Source organism: Poeciliopsis prolifica, unplaced genomic scaffold (genome assembly GCF_027474105.1).
Source record: "Poeciliopsis prolifica strain line A6 unplaced genomic scaffold, Auburn_PproV2 SCAFFOLD082, whole genome shotgun sequence".
Taxonomy (NCBI): Eukaryota; Metazoa; Chordata; class Actinopteri; order Cyprinodontiformes; family Poeciliidae; genus Poeciliopsis; species Poeciliopsis prolifica.
Window position 1 is genome coordinate 163948 of NW_026562457.1, and position 23553 is coordinate 187500.

Sequence of the window (23553 nt, forward strand, 5' to 3'; positions counted from 1 at the left end):
GCTATAGAAATAAACTGAACTGAATCGGTTCATTATATTTCATAATCACTTTTTTCTCTTAAAAAATAGTCAGAGGCAAGATTGTTTTCTGATTGCTCCTTTAAACTCTGTGGTATTATAATAAAACTACAAGAGATGCTGGACTGGATTTATTGATGCAGTTAAAGGAAAACAAAAAGAAAATTAAAAATCATCTTCTGAAATCAGTGGTACATGTTTCCCAAACTGGTCAAATTTCTGAACACAGTGCAGCTCAGACTGAACTGGGAGATGAGATGAACAACATGCTGCTATATATCTGCAATTCATTTTGATTAAACGTAACAAGCTCAGGGATGTCTGAAGTGTTATCTTGATTTTAGGCATCAGGTTTAATCACAAGATCTGCAAAAGAACAAAAAGAGATAAAGAAAGAAAGGAAAAGAAAAAAGAAAGAAAGAAAGAAAGAAAGAAAGAAAGAAAAAGAAAGAAAGAAAGAAAGAAAGAAAGAAAGAAAGAAAAAGAAAGAAAGAAAGAAAGAAAGAAAGAAAGAAAGAAAGAAAGAAAGAAAGAAAGAAGAAGAAAGAAAGAAAGAAAGTCACAGATGATCCAAGAAGCATTTCAAAAACACTTAATGAAAAACTTTATAAACATTTTTCACGTTTTTTTCTATCCATCCATCCATCGTCTGCTGTTTATCCGGGTCGGGTTGCGGGGGTAGCAGCTTAAGAAGGGAGGCCCAGACTTCCCTCTCCCAGCCACTTCCTCCAGCTCCTCTAGGGGAAAACCCCAGGCGTTCCCAGGCCAGCAGGGAGACATTGTCCCTCCAGCGTGTCCTGGGTCTCTCCGGGGCCTCCTCCCGGTGGACGTGTCCGAAACACCTCACCAGGGAGGCGTCCAGGAGGCAACCTGACCAGATGCTGAGCCTCAACTGGCTCCTCTCGATGTGGAGGAGCAGCGGCTCTCCTCTGAGTCCCTCCTGGATGACCGAGCTTCTCAGCCTTTCTCTAAGGGAGAGCCCAGCCACCCTACGGAGGAAACTCATTTAGTTTTTTCTAAATTAGTCTAATAGTGTATTAGAAATAAACTGCCTTGTTTTTATGTATGTAAATTAAAAAACTTAAAACTTAAAAAATATATTTTCTCCAGTCTTAAATTATAAGATACAAAAATAAAATAGTACATTTTCTTTAAATTATTATGAAAATATATTAGGGATAGATGAATAAAAACCTATAGTTCTGTTAACATGAGTTTTATTAGGTTGAGATTTGGATTGTTGTTGTTTTTTCTTTTGCAGGTTTTTACAGGTGGAAGCTATCAAATCTGGAAACCCGCCAAAGGCTCATGTTTGTGTGAGGCGCATGCGCCTTACTGGATAGAAATTGGGCGCATTTTCGACGTCAATGTTTTTATTAAGCCGCGTTCTTCAACAGCTTCAACCACTGGGTGGCAGTGTTCAATCAGTAAAACACTATTTTTCTTTGAAGGAAAACAAACTTGTGACCATTTTTAACTCTCCACAGTTGGGGTGTTGGACGACGTTGCTGCCTCACAGAGATATCGTCCAACACCATAGCCCAGTCTAAACGGGGACAGCGCCCCCTGCTGGACGCAGTTAATCTGCACCATGTAAACCAGTTTCATTGATGCAATAAACGTTTTTAATCTAACAGTAAAAATCATATCAGCCCTCAATATTTCATGGTTTTAAATTTTAAATCGGCCATTTTTGTTTTCAACATGTAGAAAATCGGATTCTGTCACATTTAGTGTTCCATATCATTAAACTAACTGTAATATTGCTGACTCTTCAGCTAATCTCTCTTATCCAACATTGGGAAATGTGTCTCATGTTCTTATCGATCTGCTCCCCAGAGACAAGCGGGACTTTGTGTCAGCCGGTGCCGCTGCTGGCGTTGCTGCTGCCTTCGGAGCGCCAATAGGGGGCAACTCTCTTCTTCAGCCTGGAGGAGGGCTCCTTCCTCTGGAACCAGGCGCTGACCTGGAAAGTGGTGCGTTGTCGTTTCCTGAAGCAGCTCTGATCCGTTCTGCTGTAGGAAAACTTCAGGACAATAATAACTTTAGCTGGAAATGCTAAAGAACCAAGTACATATTTTAATAACTGTGTAATAAATGCAGGTTGTGGAAATTTTTGGGTTTTTTGTGGGAGCGATTGCTCTGCACTTTCACAACAAAATGACATTAAAAGTACAGGTAATAATTTTTCTTGCATAATAGTCCCTAAATATTTTTTAAAAATGACCACAGATTTTTGGAATAGATATTTATAAAGAATTAAAAGTGTCTCTTTTTTGTGACGTTTGCGGCTCTAAATTGTATTTAGATGGACTGAGAGCACAAATGGATCTGGGTTGTAACGTCGGCACCATTTGTGGATGGTGATGCTGCAGTAGCAGTCAGTCTCACAGCTCCTGTGAAGAAGCCTCTGACTAAAGAATGTTGCTATGGTAGCAGCATAATGTCCAGAGCAGAGAAATGCTGCAGCCATGTTGCATCGGATGCCGTGGATGGAAGACATGTTTAAACTTTCTCCTCCTCTTTAAGATGTTTTTCCCACATGTTGCTCGTATTTCCAGAAACTAAATGAAACGAAGTGAAGAGGCGTTGCCTTCTCAGACCTGATCCTGTGTTTTCAGCTCTTCTGTTCGATGTCGGCCACTTTCACGCTGAACTTCTTCCGCTCTGGGATCAACTTTAATAAATGGGGCTCCTTCCAGCTGCCTGGGCTCCTCAACTTTGGAGAATTCAAGGTGAGGTCGTGAGTCGGGTTTGTTTGCAGAGGTTCAGCATTTCTACGGCTGAAGCCATCAGATGTTTTACTGCATGGAAATACTGACCGTAAAAGAGAAGTTGAAGCTGAACTGTGAATGATTTTCAATCAGACCAAATTAAATCATGTCTTTAAACATCAATCTCATTAAAAAAAGTTTTTCTTATTTAAACCAGTAAAAACGTGAAACTGCATCTGAAGTTAGTTCATTTAAATTAAATCCAGTTTAGACTTGAAAGTTATGATCGATTCCATCTTTCCTGTTTATTTTCCAGTTGTGGACCAACACAAATAAAAATAACGGCTTTAATTTATATCAACCATTGATATCAATTATTTTTATAGCACGTTCAGCAACACAGCAGTGCAAAGTCCTTTACATGATAAAAGCATCATAAACATGTTGCTGGTTTATGTGGAAACCAGTAACAGACATTATATTTGTGTCATGATGATTGTTAAACTCATATATTTTGGCTCCAGCAGGTTTTAAACGCTTCATCACTGTCAACCTTCAATAAAGTCTTTTCTGAGTAAGTCGGAGTTAAAATGTCTGGTTTGTCCTTCAGTGTTCAGACGGGATAAGAAATGCCATCTGTGGACAGCAGTGGACCTCGGCTTCTTCGTCCTGATGGGCGCCGCGGGCGGCCTGCTGGGGGCGCTCTTCAACTGCATGAACAAGTGCCTGGCCAAGTACCGAATGAGGCACATTCACCCCAAAGCCCGGTTCATCAGGTCCGTCGCGCCCGGCAGCTGGACGGCGGCGCGTCGATCACGTGACAAAATGGCTGACGGCGTTTTGTTCCCAGGGTCCTGGAGAGCCTGCTGGTTGCCATGGTGACCACGCTGGTGATATTTTGGCCTCCGTCCTGCTGGGTGAATGTCGGGACCTGTCCTCCCCGGCGACCCATAACTCCACCGTGAGCACATGGACCATTTTCTCTGTGACGAACGAACAGGAAGTGAAAAGTTCGGCTTCATGTCGTCACAGACGGTTTTTTTGTTGCAGGTTTCTGGCAGCGAAGACATCAACTCAACCATCCGGCAGTTTTTCTGCTCCAATAAAACCTACAACGACATGGCGACGTTGTTCTTCAACCCGCAGGAGGCGGCCATCCACCAGCTCTTCCACCAGGACGGTGAGGATTTGAACCACCAACCTGTCTGGTTCCTGCTGGGAACAATGGCCAAACTGTCGGTGCATAGATCTGCTATTCTATGCACGTCGAGTTACTTTGAGTTTATCTCAAAACACGTTTTCAACGCACACATTAAAAGTTTTGCTGCAGGAGTAATTAATAGGTTTGATCATGAATCAACAGGGAGAGATCACGACTAGCACTGATGTGAAAGTTTCTAATATGTATAAAGATTCAGTATCTGATTCTGGTTCTGCTGCAGGGACCTTCAGCCCGGTGACTCTGTCCATCTTCTTCCTGCTGTACTTCCTGTTGGCGTGTTGGACGTACGGCGTCTCTGTCCCCAGCGGCCTCTTCGTCCCGTGTCTCCTGTGTGGCGCTGCGTTCGGACGTCTGGTCGCAAACATCCTCAAAGTGTAAGAAGCAAAGTTCTGGTCTGACTGCAGCTGGACTAAATCTGGCTCAGCATTTGGTGTTCAGCGTATCGAGTGAAAGATCTGCGTCTGTTACTGGTTCTAACTGGGATCTGTTCTCTCAGGAACTGGGACTCCATCTCTACTCGGGACCTTTGCCCTCGTCGGAGCCGCCGCCTTCCTCGGGGCGTGGTCAGGATGACCATCAGTCTCACCGTGATCCTCATCGAGTCCACCAATGAGATCACATACGGGCTGCCCATCATGATCACGCTAATGGTGCTAACGCTGCTTCCTTCTGTCTCATGTGATGGTTTCAGTTTGCAGTTCGGACTTCATGTGTCTGATGTAACAGAACCAATCATAATGCAGCAGCAGATCAAGTTAAATTTGTGTCTGAACTGTAGGTTGCCAAATGGACTGGAGATTTCTTCAACAAGGGCATCTATGACGTCCACATCCAGCTGAAAGGCGTCCCTCTGCTGGAGTGGGAGACGGAGGTGGAGATGGACAAGTAAGATCAGACTGGAAGAGTTCGGAGACTTTTCAGCTCCTTAACATAAAGTTTCCTCATAAAACGACCAACTGTTCTCCACCTTGACTTTCTGCTCAGCTGGTGTTGTTTTGGTCTCCTCCCTGCCTCCCTGCAGGCTGACGGCCAGCGACATCATGGAGCCCAACCTGACCTACGTTTATCCTCACACCCGAGTCCAGTCCCTCGTCAGCATCCTGCGGACCACCGTGTACCACGCCTTTCCCGTGGTCCGGAAAACCGGCAGAACGAGCGGGACTTCATGAAGGGCAACATCCTGATCAGCAACAACATTCGGTTCAAGGTGCAGCGCAGTGCTGGCCCGCCTCCCGGCTCTGATTGGTTGCTGCTGGTCGGGCTCACAGATCACCGCCTCACATCACAACATGATGACAGTTTTAGAAAATATGGGAAATCATATTTTTGTAAAAGCTACAAACTGTTCTTTCTATTGGCTTGTTGCTGCTGATAGAGATAAAATTACCTTTATTTTCCCTGACAGAAATCCAACATTGTGTCTCGTGCGGCGGAGCAGCGGCGGCGCTGCCAGTCCATGAAGTCGTACCCCTCCAGCGAGCTGAGGAACGTCTGCGACGACCAGAACGCGGCGGTGGAGCCGGCGGAGGAGGGAGGACCTGCTGCAGCAGATGCTGGAGAGACGGTAGCAGGAAATCAACTTCATTCTGTCTTTTGACTCAGTAATCGCATAAAACTCTAAACTAAATAAGATCTAATAACGTCTAGTTACATTTGAACTGTTTGCAACTTCCAAAATGTTTTTATTTCCTCGCAGCAGAGTAATGTTGGTTGTGTTTCGGCCCAGGCACGCGCCCTACCCAAACCTGTACCCAGACCAGTCTCCCAGTGAGGAGTGGAGCATGGAGGAGCGGTTCAGGCCGCTCACCTTCCACGGCCTCATCCTGCGCTCGCAGCTCGTCAACCTGCTCATACCGAGGCGTCTGCTACTCCGAGAGCCAGTCGGTCAGTCAGACGTTCGCCTGCCTGCCTGCCTGCCTGTGTTCAAAGATCTGCGTTTGATTCCCTGTTAATGACAGACGTCTCCGTCTGTGCAGAGCGCCACTCAGCCCAGGCTGTCCTTCACAATGACTGAAGATTACCCGCGGTACCCGACATCCACGAAGTGGACCTGGCTCTGCTCAACCCCCGGATGATAGTGGTACGATCCGATCCGATGCAACACTATTCACGTTTGAATTCAGTTAGATTAAGAGCCGCTGGTAAAACGACGATCCCTGCGATGCTAGGATGTGACGCCCTACATGAACACATGTCCCTACGGTTCACCAAACACCGGATCTCCCAGGTGTTCAACCTGTTCAGAACCATGGGCCTTCGACACCTGCCAGTGGTCAACGCTGTTGGAGAAGTAAGTTCTCCTCAAACTCTGGTGCTTCCTGTTTGTACAGCTGCAGAAACTTGTGTCTGAGCAAATCTCCGTTTCAGATTGTTGGAATAATCACAAGACATAATTTAACCACGAGTTCCTGGTGGCCAAACTGCGACAGCACTACATCACCATCTGACCCTATGGCCCGGCGCCGCTGCTCCGCCCGGCGCCGCCCACTCGGCCGGCGCCGCCGCTCGGCCCGGCGCCGCCCACTCGGCCCGGCGCCGCCCGCTTCGCCCGGCGCCGCCCACTCCGCCCGGCGCCGCCCACTCGCCCGGCCTCCAAGCCTTGGCTTTGGTTCGTCTCTAACTTTATTAAAGCTTTCTCAAAACCACCAGACGCATCCGAGCTGCAGAGAAGACGTTTTCAGATCTTCTTCAGGTCCAGGCAGTCGGCGCCTTCACAGACTCCAGTTTAGAGATTTTCTCTTTCGTTTCTTTATTTAGCACAGAAAACAAACGTTTTCTTAATGGAGACCATCTGAGACTGCCTCTAAGTAAACGGGGAGCCTGTGTTTAGGCATGGAGGAGTTTTTAGAAAGCATCAAATAATTGGCCAAAACATCCTGAAAGGATCCACAACCAGTTGGACATGTTGGCCTGAATATGTTTTCATTTTCCTATCACCTAAAAGTTATATTTTAGAAAATATATATAATTTTGTTCACTTCTGAAAGTTGCCAGTTTTATTCTATTTGTTTTTTTTTACTTGTTCAATAAGACGTGATAACAGCGACTAGAGCCTGAAACCAGTCGGTCATAGAGGATGATGATGATGATGACGCCCCCCATGGTTTCCATGTGCCATCAAACACATGGTGTTAGCTCCTGCTAACACCTTTAGCGGGAGCTAACACTGTTAGCGGTAGCTAAAACAAACACAAACCAAATTGAACCAAATGAATGGTGGTTTAAAGTGATGATGGATCTTCAGGTCGTTGTAAAACCCTCCGGTTGTGTCTGAAAACGGTTTTGACCCCAGTTCTGCTCGGGCACAGCCTGAATCAGGACGTCTCTGCAGCATTCACTCTCCAGTTGCTGTTTCCAGCAGCAGCAACACAAACTCAGATTTTTCATCCGACTCTTTGCTCTTCCTCAGTTTGGTCCTCGTTTTCATTTCCTGTCATCGTTTCTGTCTTCGCTTCTCCTTCAATGAGCTGCAGTTAAAATCAATGTTCTGACTGGAAGGAGCTAACGCTGCGTCACATAGCATTCTGCATTTACCCAGGATGCATTGCTGCCCAATCAACACTCTTTCATTTCAATGTAGAAGAACCAAACCTACCGAGTTTTACTGAGTTGTTTTTACATCTAAACTAAATGTTAACTGATGGTGGATCCTCTGAAACCCTGAAGACGACCAATCAGAAGGGAGCTTTTTTTTATTAATCATGATGTTCCTCTGAGTCTGAGATGTTTTTAAAATTTCTCACAGCATCACCGTTTTGTCCAAAAGCAGAAGAGTAGCAGTCGGGTCCAGTCAGTAGAAACGTCCAGTTCCCTCCTGTTCACCTGCAGCGGTGCACCGGCTGATGGAGCCGGAGCTCCAGCAGAACCTCAGAACCTTTAGAACCTTCAGAACCTTTAGAACCTTCAGAACATTCAGAACCTTCAGAACCTTTAGAACCTTTAGAACCTTCAGAACCTTTAGAACCTTCAGAACCTTCAGAACCTTTAGAACCTTCAGAACCTTCAGAACCTTCAGAACCTTTAGAACCTTCAGAACCTTCTCCCGTTCAGGAGGAATGACCACAGATTAAAAACGTAGAAATGGTTTTTAGTGGATATTCCATATTTTATTTTCCGCTCTATAAGTCTCCCTAGTTTTCATAAATCTTGGCTCGTCCTGCATTTTATTGTCAGGATTAATTTATAGATGTTATATTTTTTGACTGATTGGTTAAATATGAGTTCATACGAACCAAGGACCAAACGTTGTCGTCAGCAGCCGTGAGGAAAGAAGACACTTTGCTGAAAGTTTGGAGCTGCAGGATCAGTTTGAACATAAAGGATGTGCTGCTGCTTTTCCAACAGCAGTGCGTTCAGATGGCCATGTCTGTCGGTCGGCGCTACCTTTCCAAACTAGCAGTTACTTCTCCTTGGACGACTTTATTGGTCGTTCCTCATCCCTTCTTCTGTTTCTGGCGCCGTTTGGACCAATTTAAATTGTGACGCCACCAAATATGGATCATGTAATATTTTCTGTTGAGGTACAATTATGTGAAATAATTGTTAATTTAACCCAGATAAGCTGAATAATGAAGTTTACCTGCAGGCAGCGTGATGTTTCTCATCGATCTGATGTGATCAGTCTGGCTGTCGCTTCACAAGCAGCATGTTAACATGAACTTCCTCTGATAAAAGTCAGAGGAATTTCATTAAAATAACAGGAATAGATAAATCATAGAATCTGCCATGAAAGTCTTGGTTTATCAGATCAAACTGGAAATTGATCTCTAATTTCCAGTCTGACAGATTCTGTTTCTGTCCTGTCAGATCTGGTCCAGCAGACCAGAGGCACCAAACGCCTCCATTCCTTTTGATTTCATGTTATTTTGAGTTATAGTCATTGCTGTTGCACTTTTCTTCTGTTGTCTTTATGTTTTAATTTACTGTGACTGTAAAACATGCACTAGAGGCAGACTGGACGGGTCTGTCAGGTTCTGCAGCCTAACTGGACCTCATGAACCGCCAACATGTTGATGGGTTCTGAGCTGCAGGTTCTGGATCGTCACTAACCGCTTCAGCTGCCTGCCAGTTGGTGGGCTTCGGTTTGCACTAATTTAATGTCTAATTGCTTTTATTGTTCCTCCGGGACCCACTTTGGAGGGGGGCCTGACGTAACGCATCGGTCCATGAAATGCATCCATGGGTCATTTCATTCTCACCAATGAAAGAAAACATACAGCAGCAGCTGCTCTGTTTCCTACAAATGAGGATTCATGAGGAAAGATGCGCGCACAGCTTCATACATCCAGATATTTTTGCGCGCCGCACTTTTCTAAATCTTTTTGAAGTTTCAGTGTGAAAACAGCCTCTGTTTCATGCCTGAGGCTCCTGGTGTTTCATGCTTGAGGCTCCTGGTGTTTCATGCCTGAGGCTCCTGGTGTTTCATGCTTGAGGCTCCTGGTGTTTCATGCCTGAGGCTCCTGGTGTTTCATGCCTGAGGCTCCTGGTGTTTCATGCCTGAGGCTCCTGGTGTTTCATGCCTGAGGCTCCTGGTGTTTCATGTTGAGGCTCCTGGTGTTTCATGCCTGAGGCTCCTGGTGTTTCATGCCTGAGGCTCCTGGTGTTTCATGTCTGAGGCTCCTGGTGTTTCATGTTGAGGCTCCTGGTGTTTCATGCCTGAGGCTCCTGGTGTTTCATGCCTGAGGCTCCTGGTGTTTCATGCCTGAGGCTCCTGGTGTTTCATGCCTGAGGCTCCTGGTGTTTCATGCCTGAGGCTCCTGGTGTTTCATGCCTGAGGCTCCTGGTGTTTCATGTCTGAGGCTCCTGGTGTTTCATGTTGAGGCTCCTGGTGTTTCATGCCTGAGGCTCCTGGTGGTTCATGTTGAGGCTCCTGGTGTTTCATGCCTGAGGCTCCTGGTGTTTCATGCCTGAGGCTCCTGGTGTTTCATGCCTGAGGCTCCTGGTGTTTCATGCCTGAGGCTCCTGGTGTTTTATGCCTGAGGCTCCTGGTGTTTTATGCCTGAGGCTCCTGGTGTTTCATGCCTGAGGCTCCTGGTGTTTCATGTTGAGGCTCCTGGTGTTTCATGCCTGAGGCTCCTGGTGTTTCATGCCTGAGGCTCCTGGTGTTTCATGCCTGAGGCTCCTGGTGTTTCATGCCTGAGGCTCCTGGTGTTTCATGCCTGAGGCTCCTGGTGTTTCATGTTGAGGCTCCTGGTGTTTCATGCCTGAGGCTCCTGGTGTTTCATGTTGAGGCTCCTGGTGTTTCATGCCTGAGGCTCCTGGTGTTTCATGCCTGAGGCTCCTGGTGTTTCATGCCTGAGGCTCCTGGTGATTCATGCCTGAGGCTCCTGGTGTTTCATGTTGGATTGTTTCCATACATTTTGCTCTCATTCCAAAATGAAACAAATCATAAGAACAAGCTGGAACTGAGTAGAATTTTTTATTTTTAATCAGGTCAGTTTAGTGGATTATTTGTGACTTATAGGCACATGTCTGTATATGAACTCAAATGTTGGTCTGAAGTTTTATTATAGGATATTTTATAAATTTATTTTGCGTTTTGTTGCCGGAGCTTGTGGACATCATACAGTTTGATGTTATTTGGGGCATTGTTATGATCTGGGACCTGCAAAGGAAGTTATTTTACATTTTGTCAAATATTTCAACTGGTTTCCTGCATATTTGCTTTGCGGTTTGTTTTCTGCATAACCGTCAGAAAAATGAAGATACAAACTCGTCTCTCTGGACCTGGAGGGAAAGTCTGTTCTGTGCCTTCACTGTTATCAAAATAAAGTTCCTGTTTTGTTCCCCACAGACTGAGTTTTGTTTTGTGTTTCCCAAAGTGTGGGGCGCTGCCCTGCCCCTGAAGGGGGCGCTGCCCTGCCCCTGAAGGGGGCGCTGCCCTGCCCCTGATGGGGGCGCTGCGCTGAGTTTACTGTGTTGTATTTTGTGAAATCGTAACAGCTTGTTATAAGTACAAGTTAAAACATACAGATATAGTATGTACTGTTTAATACATACAATCAGAGAGTTTGTAGTAGCACCTTTTTTTTATTATTATCAGTAGGATCTTAAATGTTTGTTCTCCTAAATAACAGTACATGAAGGCTCATGCATAAACCCACATGTTGTCTTTTGCTTTGCACCAAGTCCTATTATTTTAATCTGCCTCGCTGAGATGTAGAATATTTAACACAATGTTAAAATGATTCTTTGTGGTTCTGAATATAATAAATCTCCAGAGGAAGATGTTTTGATTAATAGATTAATAAAAAGCTCAAATTCAGTTCAAATTGTTGCTGTTTTATGTCTTTAGGGACAAAATGCATAAAATATTACATATTAAAGTTTATCCACATTTAAATTTAAGCACTTGTTTAAATAAATCCCATTTACTCCACAATTGAATCTGCATGTGTACAGCTGTCCACCAGGGGGCGCCACATTGTTCTTAAAGGCTTCAAGAAATAAAAGGAGAAAAGAAAGAAAATAAATAAAAAGCCAAATGATTCGACCTGAATAAATAAATAGTGACCAGAAATATCATTTCAACTCATCTACATGTGTTTATATACTTCAGGCAAAAATACAAACTATATGGATTTTTTAAAATTGTATTTTATGTGAATAGATTTTTAATTAACCCTTCATGATCTCTTATTTTTTGTGTGTTTTCTTGAATTCAGATTTCCATGACTTTTGGCTGTTTTCATGCAAAGGACATAAAATTTGGCCAAACTTTGTGAATCTGTTTGTTGGAACAAATTCTACTTTTCATGGTTTATATTCTGAAAATAATCAGCACAATTTTCAGTTTCAGACGAAGAACAGACGAGTTCAGTGGAGTCTGAGTCACTTCTGCATCTTCTGTCCTGTTGCCTCCATCCATATATTACAATTTGATTTCTGCTTGCAGGGTTTTCTGTGTTGAGATCCAATTGAATTATCAATCTTTATTGTTTTCCTAGAGAAATGGAGCTTGCAAATTTTTCAGGTGATCTTAGCTTCATTTCAAATCTTTAATGTCAAATCTCAACATTTGAGAAGTTAAAGGTTCTTTTAACCTTCCCATCTTCACTAAATAATATTTCATGGGAATTTTGCATCCAATATTAACAGGCGGTGACATAAAAGTCTCCAACATCTGACTGCAGGATGTTTCCGGGTCAATCAGTGGTTCTGCGGGCCGCAGCTGTCTGACCGACTCTCAGGTGAAGATGCACATGAGGAAGTGAAGGCAGTGAAGACTCTGGAGTCAAATGAGAGATTTGGGATGTAAAATGTGTCTGATGAGGTTAAATATTAGGGAAAGCATCGTTATAAATGTCTGTCGTCTGAAATGCAAATAGTTTGTCCAAGATTTTGCATTTTCAGATGAAAAGCAGGAATCTGGATTTCTGCAGTCAGACTGGAGACCAGTGAATGTGCAGAGATGGAGAAAGTTCTGTGGTTCTTTGCTGCTGCATCAGGCAAGTTTTATTTCTGTGATTTATGGATTTTCCAGAAGAAATGTTGATGTGAAAATGTTTCTTCCCTGCAGCTCTGAGCGCCTCCTCCCACCCTGAACGTCAGTACCATTTCGTTTACGAGCCAAAGAACTGGACCAACGCTCAGAGCTACTGCAGAGAAAACTACCCCGACCTGGTCACCGTGGACAACGAAGACGTTGTGACGATCCTGAACAACATGGCCGATCTGCAGCAGATGGACTCCTCCGCTGTCGTAAAGTTTCTTTTTCTGTTTCTTTGCAAAGCTGATTTCAGGGACTTTTTTTACAGTATCTTTTATTGTGGGGTTTTTCCACCACATTTCAATATTTATTATTTTTGTCATATTTGGCTTTACATACATCCTTTGTGATATTTTCATTCTGAACAGACTGACTATGTTTTTTAGATGATAAAATCCCGTTTTAACTATTTGCTTAACATGTGGAATAAAAGTGAGCTCAGAGTTGAGAAGAACGCCGAGGCCTCTGACTTATTTTGAAGGTTTAAAAGATGCAGTTTGTAATTTTTGAATTATAATTTCTTTCTGATCTTCTGGTCCAATGACTAAAAGTTCTGTTTCGTCCTGGTTGAGCAGGAGAAAGTTCTGCAGCATCCAGGTCTTTATGTGTGAAATGCAATGAAAACGTGCAGCGATGGCTGGAGGTCGTCTCGAGACAACGACGTCGTCAGCAGAACCGTGGAAACTGAGTCCTGGTTCCTGATGAATCCACCAAGCAGCAACATGTAAACATTAAACAGCAGAGGGTCTAAAACTAAGCCTTGTGCGACGCCATAGTTAACATCATGGACCTGTGAGGAATGTGGACCGACCATAAAAGTTCTCTCTGTGAGGCAGGAGCAGAACAGAACCAGAACCGACTAGATGCTGTAATCTGAGAGCTTGTGAATCCAGATTACACCTAAAATCGTTTACAGTTTTTAAAAGGTCTGTCTCTGTTCTGTGATTCGTCCTGAAACCACATTGATACTTTTCTAAAATACCACTTAGTTAAAAAAGTATTTAATTGAATAAAAACAAGTTTAATGTAATGTTTGTGCATCTTATGTAGCTTTAATCTCTTCAGTTATTTACGAAATGTTTAGGAGCAAATATTGGGTTTTTCTTCCAGAGGACCATTTGTGAGGTCAGACACTGATGTGGGATAAGAAGGTCTGGCTGTCAGTCTGCGCTTTAATTCACCACACAGTTGAAGTCAATACTCTGTGTTCTTCCACACCAAACCCAGAATCCTCCGTCAGGTTCGGGTCAAGAACAATTTGAGCCGTCCAGCTGCGTTGGGACGGCTGACTCCTGGCTCATTCCCGGCTCATTCCCGGTGCGCGCCCGGCGTCGCTCCATCCAGCTGTCTGCACTGTAAGACCTGAATGCATCTGTGTGGACCAATTCCATGAAGGACATCTCTTAACCTGCAGCCCCTTCTCTCACAAACGTTTGCAGAAGCAGATTGAACGTGTCAACTCTCATTTTGGGGAAATCTGATGTATTTTTGCGTGTTTCGGTCGGAGAACAAACATCTGGATTTTTCTCAGTGTCTCTCCGCCTTTGGGATGCAGTCAGATGAGGGAGCAGCAGGAAAGATGCACAAACGTAGCGACGAGCCTCAGAAGGAGGCCGTTGCTGAGACGGGAACGGTCCAGTTAATATGCAAGGCAGCAGCTTCAGGTCAAAATGCAAAGCGACACTGAGGAACTGCCAGAAACTCCATTAAACCACATCAAATCCTCTAATCCTGGGGTTTAGGTTTGTGTCATTGTGCCAGTTTTTCAGCTTTATTTACATCAGGTTTGCAATGGTGATGACTCCTGGACCTCCTGATAACTAATGGAAATGAACTGACTGCATCCCAGGAGCAGAACCAGGACTGGAGCTAAAATCTCGAGATGAAGGCAAAACCTGGAGTCTGGATCCCAGTTTTTGTTATGGGAAGAAAATGATTCTTCCAAATCATTTTCTTTTGCATGATTCTGTTATTTTTTTGTTACTTATTAGAATTATTGTCACTTTGGTCCTGAAAATATCACCTAACTTTATATTTTGGTCTGTCTGATGATGAAATGTCTAAATCTGAAGTGATTGATCATGTGATCCGTTACTCGGGACTTTAGATCATTTTGCTGAGTCATTTGTTGGAAAGCTACTTTTTACTTTTACTTTGTTAAAAACATGTTGAAGCAGAGTTGTGCAGGTTTTCTGCTCCTCTGCTCACAGGTTTCCTGTTTTCTGATGTTCAGTAACTTTTGAATTGAATAGTTTGCGATAGAAGCGACAGACTGTGATGCTGAATGTGACTGAATTGGTCTGGTTTCCAACAGGCCTGGATCGGTTTGTACCACAATGAGGTCAGATGGAAGTGGTTCTCTGAAGGTTTTTACCGGAGTGATGAGCTGAACTGGCAGAAATGGGAGTGGAGGGAGCCAAACCTCCAATGGTACATCCCGTCATGTGGGGCGATGGACAAAGCTGGGTGGTGGTACGATGTGCTACAATGAGTCAGGTAAGAATCTGGTTTCATTTCGTCTTCCTGCTTCTTGGTTACAGTTTAGCTAGTTTTTATAAATACTTTTACCATTTGGGGGCCAACAGGCACAAAGCTCAGCAAAATGTAATTATTGCAGAATATATTAATAAAACCCATTAATATCATAATAGATAAACATGAAACAAAACTTTCATATTCAGTTAAAAAGGAGAAGAAAAAAAGCGAAATTCATTAAATCCGACTCACAGCAAAGCTAAATACACATCAAATAACATCAAATAATCATCATCAAATAATATTTAAGCATACAAAAGTTATCTTGAACCTCTACTTGAGCGGCCATCAATAATCCTGAGGACCACAAAATGGTTCTAACAGGCCGGACTTGGCCCACGGGCCTCAAGTTGAAGACCTGATTTCACCTGACCAGGAGAAAGAAAATGCTTTGTCTTCTTCAAACACGCAGTTTATTACAATATTTATAAAACAGAAACATATTTATGCTTTCTGTAGATAATATTACCTGCTCCAGACTCCCCTAGTGGTGTGGAGCAAGTTTGCAGCGTTTATCTGTGCCATAGTTTTAGTATTTTCCAACATTTTATCTTTTGCTTCTATTTCCTGGAGTTGCAGCATTTTCTGTTTTCATTTCTTTTGTTCATTGAAGGATTTTGCTGCTTTTTTCTGTGATTGCATAACAGGATTCAAGAGTCTAAATAAAAAAAATTGCTTTTACATTCATAAACAAGCAAAAATATCTCAAATTTTTCCACATTAGTACCACAAACACTTTAATTTCCATTGCAGAAACTCAGATTTAGCTGGCTGCTTTGTGAATAAATGTTGACATGTTGAAGTTTTGGTTGTTGATAAAAGGTCTTCAGGCCTTCAGATTCAGGCTCTTATTTTGAAGTTAGATGTAAAGAAAATCTTTTCTTGGGTTCAGTCAGCAGCTGTCAGCCAACATAAGTCAGACAGAAACCAAAGTGATTCTAGTTTCTGTGGTTTTCAGAAGAGGAGACGAGCGTTGTCTTCGTGAACGCCGAGATGAACTGGGAAGAGGCTCAGAGCTTCTGCAGGGATCACTACACTGACCTGGCCTTTCCCAGGAGCCAGGCAGAGAACGAGGAGATAGCAGCAGAGATACCAGGCGGCGTGTTGGGCTGGATCGGCTTCTACAGAGAGTCCTGGAAGTGGTCGGACGGACACATGTATCTGTTTCAGAACTGGCTACAGGCCAAACCTGACAGTCAGAGCGAGCTTTGCAGCGTTGCCAGATTTAGCAGCTCTGGCGGCTGGGATGACTGGAACTGTGACAAACTGAAGCCATTTATCTGCCATGATGGTGAGCTGCTCCTCAGTCTGAGCTTAATGGAAACGTGAAGGTCAGTTTGTGATGCTAGAAGGTAAAAACTCTTCTGTAGAAGAAGAATGTGGTTCATTCTCTAACTTTTCTGCTAAATTGTTATAATGTTACAGTGAACCTCTGCTGAACTCTATTGTTCTGACCAAAACTCCTAAGAATGTATGCAAACGGCTTAATGGAGAAGCACTGTTGTGATGATGTCTGAAAGGGGCGTGTCAGGAAGTGTAGGAGGTTCTTAAAGAGACAGAGGCCAATTTCAAAATGAAAGGTCAAAGTTCAGTTGGAGGAAACAGTGACTTGATTGTGTAAAACACTGACTCTGTCTCTCCGACGCCAGAACAGTCTCTCTGCAAACAGCATTCACATCCGGGACCCAGAGTCTCTTTTCTAAAATACTTTTCTCCCCTTAACTCTAATAAAATGTTATAAATATTTGTTTTAAAGACCCTCAACCCTTCACAACACAAGTGGTGAAAGTGAAGCTGGTGTTGAACTCGGCTCTGGATCTGAACGACCCGGCGGTTCTGGAAAACATGAAGGCGGAGGTAAAACATCCCAGAACTCTGAGTTTTAGCATTTAAGCTCAAATATCATTGAATCCAGAAAACTTTGAAGCGTGTCAGTGAAATGTTGGGATGAATCAGTAACTGCTGTGTTTCAGCTCCGCCTGATGCTGGATCAGCAGGGCCCAGACGTCAAGCTGAGCTGGAAGAAACAGCAGGACGGAAAAATCTTCCACCAGGAGGAGGAAGAGGAGAAGCTGCAGTGAGACGACGACAAGCTGATGAGACTTTCTCAGCTCTTCTAACATGTTTTAAAATGAAAAATTTGTAAATCCATATTAACAGCAAAATGATGCGGTGATGTGAGATTTTCTTTTAGTCACAGTTATTCAACGTGTTTGAAACATTATTCAAACCTGATCAGTTTAAATCGCTGAGTTTTCAGTTTGATTCATGCATCTCTGCCGTCAGGCTCAGCAGTTTTGATTTACTTTTGCGTTTCCTCTATGATCACTTCTGGGTTTGTTGTTGTCATTTAGGTCTTGCCATATTCAGATAATGTTTCCCTTTTGGTTTGTTGATCGTTTTCATCTTTAGTTCACCTCGGTTTATGTTAAATATCCTCCTGCCGTCTTTCTAACAGCTGTTTCACTCCTCTGATTCGCTCACCTGGTTCTGATCTCATTAGCCATTAGCCTGCCTCCCTATTAGAGCTCTCTGGTTTGCATTGTTCATTGCATGTCCTGTTAACAGCATTGTATGTCTTAATTTTTTGATTATTAAAATCATCTGGCTTCATCTTTGTGGTTCTGTCCAAATAAAACCAAACAGAGGACGCCATGTTTATTCCTGACCATGAGTTCTGCACGTCTGCACCACTGCTGCAGAATCAACACGCCTGTTTCAGCAGCAGTGTAGTATTCTGCTGCATATATACATAAAGGTTCCCTCACATCAGCATGCTGGGTGTTTGAAACAGAGAGTGAAACTGACAGCTTGACCTTCATACTGACTGATTTGGTTCACAATTATCAGACCAGATGGAGTTTGAAAATTTCATCCCATTGGGAACAACAATGGGTCAGATGTTCCCAATGGGAAATTTAAATGTTGTAGTTAAATCTTGCAGGATGGATGAATAGTTCATTAATTCAGATTCTTATTTAGTCTTATTCTTACTTATTGTGTGACAGGATTTGATAGTCCAAAGACCTCCTCACATTTAGACCCATGTGTTTTATTAGACTGGCAGGAAATCCATCCATCCATCGTCTGCCGTTCATCCGGGTCGGGTCGCGGGGTCAGCAGCTTCAGAATGAATCCCGAGATACTTGAACTCTTCCTGGGGGAGACACTGTGCCTAGAAATTCTGTCCATGAAAGTAATGAACAGAATCGGTGACAATGCCCTGGCGGAGTCCAACCCACCAACGAGCCCGACTTATTGCCGGCGATGTGGACCAGACTCTGACACCGGTCATCCAGGGACCTGACAGCCCGTATCAAAGGGCCCGGTACCCCAGACTCCTGGAGAACCCCCACAGGGCACCCCGAGGGACACGGTCGAACGCCTTCCCCAAGTCTACAAAACACATGTTTTGTAGACTGATCCGGGCCCGTCTGACGGGCCCGGATCAGTCGGTACCGTGATGTGCTCAGCTGCAGGCGGAGGTTTCAGATGGAGGCTGCAGACGTTGAGCCAAACCCGGCCCGCTACACAGCGGACCGCGCTCACAGGTATTACAATGGCTGCTGGAACGACGTTCCCTGCCAGTGGCTGTATGAATTCATCACCAGTGGTGAGATTTTATATCAAATCCAGATTTAATAACTGGCAAAAAGAATTTTATTTTTAAGGTTTGCTCATGAATAAATGTAGGGAAGCATATATATATTGGTAAATATCAGTAAATAAAGCAGTATTAATATCAGACATCAGTATTAATCTGCTGAAGCTTAGAAAATTTACCACTTGCAGTAATAAGTCATTATTCAGCCAAAATGGGGAAACTCAATATCTGAAATTATATTTAATGTAACAATAACAATAAAATTGATCATCCTTGTTAGTTTAAGAGATAAATTCCCACTTTGTACATCATTTTGTCCAGACGGGCCGACAGGAGGCCCGTCTGGACTCGCTGCACGGTTCCGCTCAGGCTGCTGTGATCAGGATGTTATGAAGAAAATGTATTTTCCACTTGGTCCAGAAAGCTATTCTCGTGTTTTGTGACCTGCAGCAGCACAGCGGCTCTGGCTACTGCACACGGCCCAAAGAAAAGCTGCCATGTTTCTGCATCACTTCAAGATTCCTGCTGGTCCAGAAAAGACACAAACCACGACATCAGTGAAGACAATGTCCAGGGTAAAGAGGACATTTGGACACCCTATGAATGATTTCGAGCCATTTCAGATACAAACATGAGTGTTAAGAGAAACTTGATTAACTGTTGACTGATTGCATGGAGGTGAGTCACAAATCAAAAACAGATGAAAGCCTGGAACTGGAGGCGTTTCAACCCGTCTCTTTGCTTCTCTTCTGGTCTGTTTCCAGGACAGGACGCATCATTTTTCTCCATGAGCGGATCAGTGAACTGGGCCGACGCTCAGAGCTACTGCAGGCTGCAGCACACAGACCCGGCCGGCGTCAGGAGCCTGCAGGAGAACGAGCGGACCTGCAGGTCTGACCGTCTGGACCGGCCTCCACAAAGACACCTGGTCCAACAGAAACCTGTTCCTGTTTTCCTCCTGTGCATCAGGACAGACATAAGGACGGGCATAAGGACAGACATCAGGACGGACATCAGGACAGACATAAGGACGGGCATAAGGACAGACATCAGGACGGACATCAGGACAGACATCAGGACGGGCATCAGGACAGACATCAGGACGGGCATCAGGACAGACATCAGGACAGACATCAGGACGGGCATCAGGACATCAGGACGGACATCAGGACAGACATCAGGACGGACATCAGGACGGGCATCAGGACAGACATCAGGACGGGCATCAGGACAGACATCAGGACGGGCATCAGGACAGACATCAGGACAGACATCAGGACGGGCATCAGGACAGACATCAGGACAGGCATCAGGACATCAGGACAGACATCAGGACATCAGGACAGGCGCCAGGCAGCGCGGAGATTCAGCCGTCCGCTCGGTGGGAGGACAGTCCTTCCTCTGGTTGGACCAAAGGACAAAAGAGGACAACACGCCAGAAATGACCTTGAATCTGATCAAACGTAATGATTGAAGTCTTTTCTAAACATGCAGCATTTTGAAAAAGGAGCATGTTTATAAAGGTAATGCCTCCCTCTATAAATTCTTTTTTGTTATTTCTTTTTTCCCTTTTTCCTGTTCCTTGTTATTTCTTTCTATTTCCTTTCTTTTACTTTCTTTTTTTCTAACTCTTTCTCTGCCAACACTGATAATGTTCTGCACTAGTAAATAAAAAACCTATAAACATCATAACAATAACCTTAAACAATATTTGTGTCATTTTTACTGTCTGTTTATGAACCAAACCTTCATCCATAGCCCAGTCTAAACGGGGACAGCGCCCCCTGCTGGACGCAGTTAATCTGCACCATGTAAACCAGTTTCATTGATGCAATAAACGTTTTTAATCTAACAGTAAAAATCATATCAGCCCTCAATATTTCATGGTTTTAAATTTTAAATCGGCCATTTTTGTTTTCAACATGTGGAAAATCGGATTCTGTCACATTTAGTGTTCCATATCATTAAACTAACTGTAATATTGCTCAACAATTATTAGAATTAACACAACATGCAGTTTCTAAATGATTTCATTCAGTAAGGAAACAAAAAACCTTTGTGTTTATTTATTGGTAGTTTGATTTCAACCATTAAATGTGGACCAATAATAATAATATCTCTTAAACTAACACATAAACACACTGTAATAACTTTAAGTCTTTATAAGAAAATCAGGGTTTAAGAAATAAAAGAAAAAAATTAACTCTTCAGTTTCCCTTTTGGCTCAACAGAGTATTTTTTTTTTTGAATTTGAAAAAGGATGTCAGTTTTTATAGCAGAGCTTTTGCAAAGGCATTCATGTTTTTATTTAATTCTCATTTCTAAATATTAATGTTTGTGACGGGTCGGATCGGGTCCCACAAGTTTGTTGACAGAGTGAAGGAGGAACAGAAGCAGTTCTGGATGAAATCTGATATTCAAACACCAGACGACCCGTTTGAGTCAGACACACCCTGGAGATCGGCCTATCCAAAGTAAACAGGCTCTGATGTCAGCAGTTTGCTGGAATTAAAAATTATAATGAGGTCAGAGTCGATTAGTTTGACTCTTGAAAAGCTTCGATTCAAACAGCTTAAAGTCATTAAAATGGTTAAACTGAGAGGCTCCAGTTATGTCTGATCCTGGGTTGTTGGTTCAATTCCTTTATGCTTTTGTTGAGTTAGTAAATACTTTTATTCATCTACTTTCATTTCTTCACGTCTAAAATGTTCGGTCAGCAGATTGTTGAGCTGAACCAAAATATTATTAAAGGGAAATTATTTATGGGAAAATCTCTGGATATGCAAAAACACATTAAATTTAATAAACAATAATTAAAATATATTTTATCCCAAAGAGAAAGAAACACACCCAACATGTGTTTGAGGTCTGCTGGGGTTCAGTGACTGAAGCTCAGCTTGCATTAGTTCTATTTTATCACAAAGAATGAAAGTATCTCTAAATATGAGAGTTTAACCCGGAAACATTCGGGAACATTTGGAAACATGATGACGGCTGCGCATGTGGATCCGATGGCTGTTTGCTGCTTTGCCTCTGTTGTTCTAAGGATCAAATGATGGAAGATCAACAGAAGACAGATCAGATGAAACAGGAAGCCCAACCCTGAAGGCAGCTTCCTGGACAGGAACCAAATCCAGTTGCAACAATTCTGCTCCCAATAAACCAAGAAAATAATTCTGTTTGACTTTAAAGCTCTTCAATCCAAATGAAGTTTAATAAAGTCATTCATTCATATTTATGGATCTCAGAAATGAGAGGGAAAAAGTTTCCAGAAGTTTATGAAGCGATTGATCATCTTACCTAAAAAAACACACATAAGCAGCAACATGCAGAGAACAGCAGCAGAACTAAAACTTTAAACGTTTGAGCTGCCAGATTCTGCAGACTTCACACAATCAGCCTGGAACATGAGCAGCTTTATCTGAATAAAACATGTCAGCATTCACAGTGCTCATAAAACTGAACACAGCAAACTTTACATTTGGTCAAATTTCATGATCACAACCATCATCAAATATATTGATCAATGTCTCTTTACTAATAAAAGCAGCTCTACGCAGTTTTAGCCTCGATTTAAAGGATCTCAGTGTTTCAGCTGTTTGGAGGTTTTCTGGACGTTTGTTCCTGGTTCTGGTTCCGGTTCTGCAGAGCCGACTGGAGCCAGAAGACCTCAGAGTTCTGGAAGGTTGATCCAACAGCAGAAGATCTTTTTCGTTCATTCACAGCAAATTCACCAGAGTTCTGGTTTCCATGTTGGGACGTATGAGAGCAGTGGCGGCCCGGTGGGTCCAGGAGGGTCCAGGAGGGTCCAGGAGGGTCCAGGAGGGCCCGGTGGGTCCAGGAGGGTCCGGGAGTGCCCGGTGGGTCCAGGAGGGTCCGGTGGGTCCAGGAGGGTCCAGGAGGGTCCGGTAGGTCCAGGAGGGTCCAGGAGGGTCCGGTGGGTGCAGGAGTGTCCGGTGGGTCCAGGAGGGTCCGGTGGGTCCAGGAGGGCCCGGTGGGTCCAGAAGGGTCCAGGAGGGTCCAGGAGGGTCCGGTGGGCCAGGTGGGTCCAGGAGGGCCCGGTGGGCCAGGTGGGTCCAGGAGGGTCCGGTGGGTCCAGGAGGGTCCGGTGGGTACAGGAGGGTCCGGTGGGCCCGGTGGGTCCAGGAGGGTACAGGTGGGTCCAGGAGGGCCTGGAGGGCACGGTGGGTCCAGGAGGGTCCAGGAGGGTCCAGGAGGGTCCGGTGGGTCCAGGAGGGTCCGGTGGGTCCAGGAGAGTCCAGGAGGGTCCTGTGGGTCCAGGAGGATCCAGGAGGGTCCGGTGGGTCCAGGAGGGTCCAGGAGGGTCCAGGAGGGACCGGTGGGTCCAGGAGGGTCCAGGAGGGTCCAGGAGGGTCCGGTGGGTCCGGTGGGTCCATGAGGGTCCAGGAGGGCCCGGTGGGTCCAGGAGGGTCCAGGAGGGCCCGGTGTGTCCAGGAGGGTCCAGGAGGGTCCAGGAGGGTCCGGTGGGTCCGGTGGGTCCATGAGGGTCCAGGAGGGCCCGGTGGGTCCAGGAGGGTCCAGGAGGGTCCGGTGGGTCCAGGAGGGTCCGGTGGGTCCAGGAGGGTCCGGTGGGTCCAGGAGGGTCCAGGAGGGTCCAGGAGGGTCCGGTGGGTCCGGGAGGGCCCGGTGGGTCCAGGAGGGTCCAGGAGGGTCCGGTGGGTCCAGGAGAGTCCAGGAGGGTCCTGTGGGTCCAGGAGGGTCCAGGAGGGTCCGGTGGGTCCAGGAGAGTCCAGGAGGGTCCTGTGGGTCCAGGAGGGTCCAGGAGGGTCCGGTGGGTCCAGGAGAGTCCAGGAGGGTCCTGTGGGTCCAGGAGGATCCAGGAGGGTCCGGTGGGTCCAGGAGGGTCCAGGAGGGTCCAGGGGGACCGGTGGGTCCAGGAGGGTCCAGGAGGGCCCGGTGGGTCCAGGAGGGTCCAGGAGGGCCCGGTGTGTCCAGGAGGGTCCAGGAGGGT

General features: G+C 44.7%; 2 protein-coding genes across 2 annotated transcripts; both read left to right on the forward strand.

Moving 5' to 3' along the window:
• Positions 1 to 12014: 12014 nt before the first annotated feature.
• On the forward strand, positions 12015 to 14933 carry LOC129352939 (L-selectin-like). The gene is made up of 3 exons (XM_055022151.1): positions 12015 to 12401; positions 12473 to 12654; positions 14757 to 14933. Exons 1-3 carry the CDS (start codon positions 12365 to 12367, stop codon positions 14931 to 14933), a joined length of 396 nt encoding a protein of 131 aa, XP_054878126.1. The 5' UTR covers positions 12015 to 12364.
• Positions 14934 to 15947: 1014 nt separating this feature from the next.
• Positions 15948 to 17521, forward strand: LOC129352960 (L-selectin-like). The gene is made up of 3 exons (XM_055022173.1): positions 15948 to 16268; positions 16734 to 16834; positions 16951 to 17521. The coding sequence occupies exons 1-3, from the start codon at positions 15971 to 15973 to the stop codon at positions 17056 to 17058; spliced, it is 507 nt and encodes a 168-aa protein (XP_054878148.1). The 5' UTR covers positions 15948 to 15970; the 3' UTR covers positions 17059 to 17521.
• Positions 17522 to 23553: the final 6032 nt, after the last annotated feature.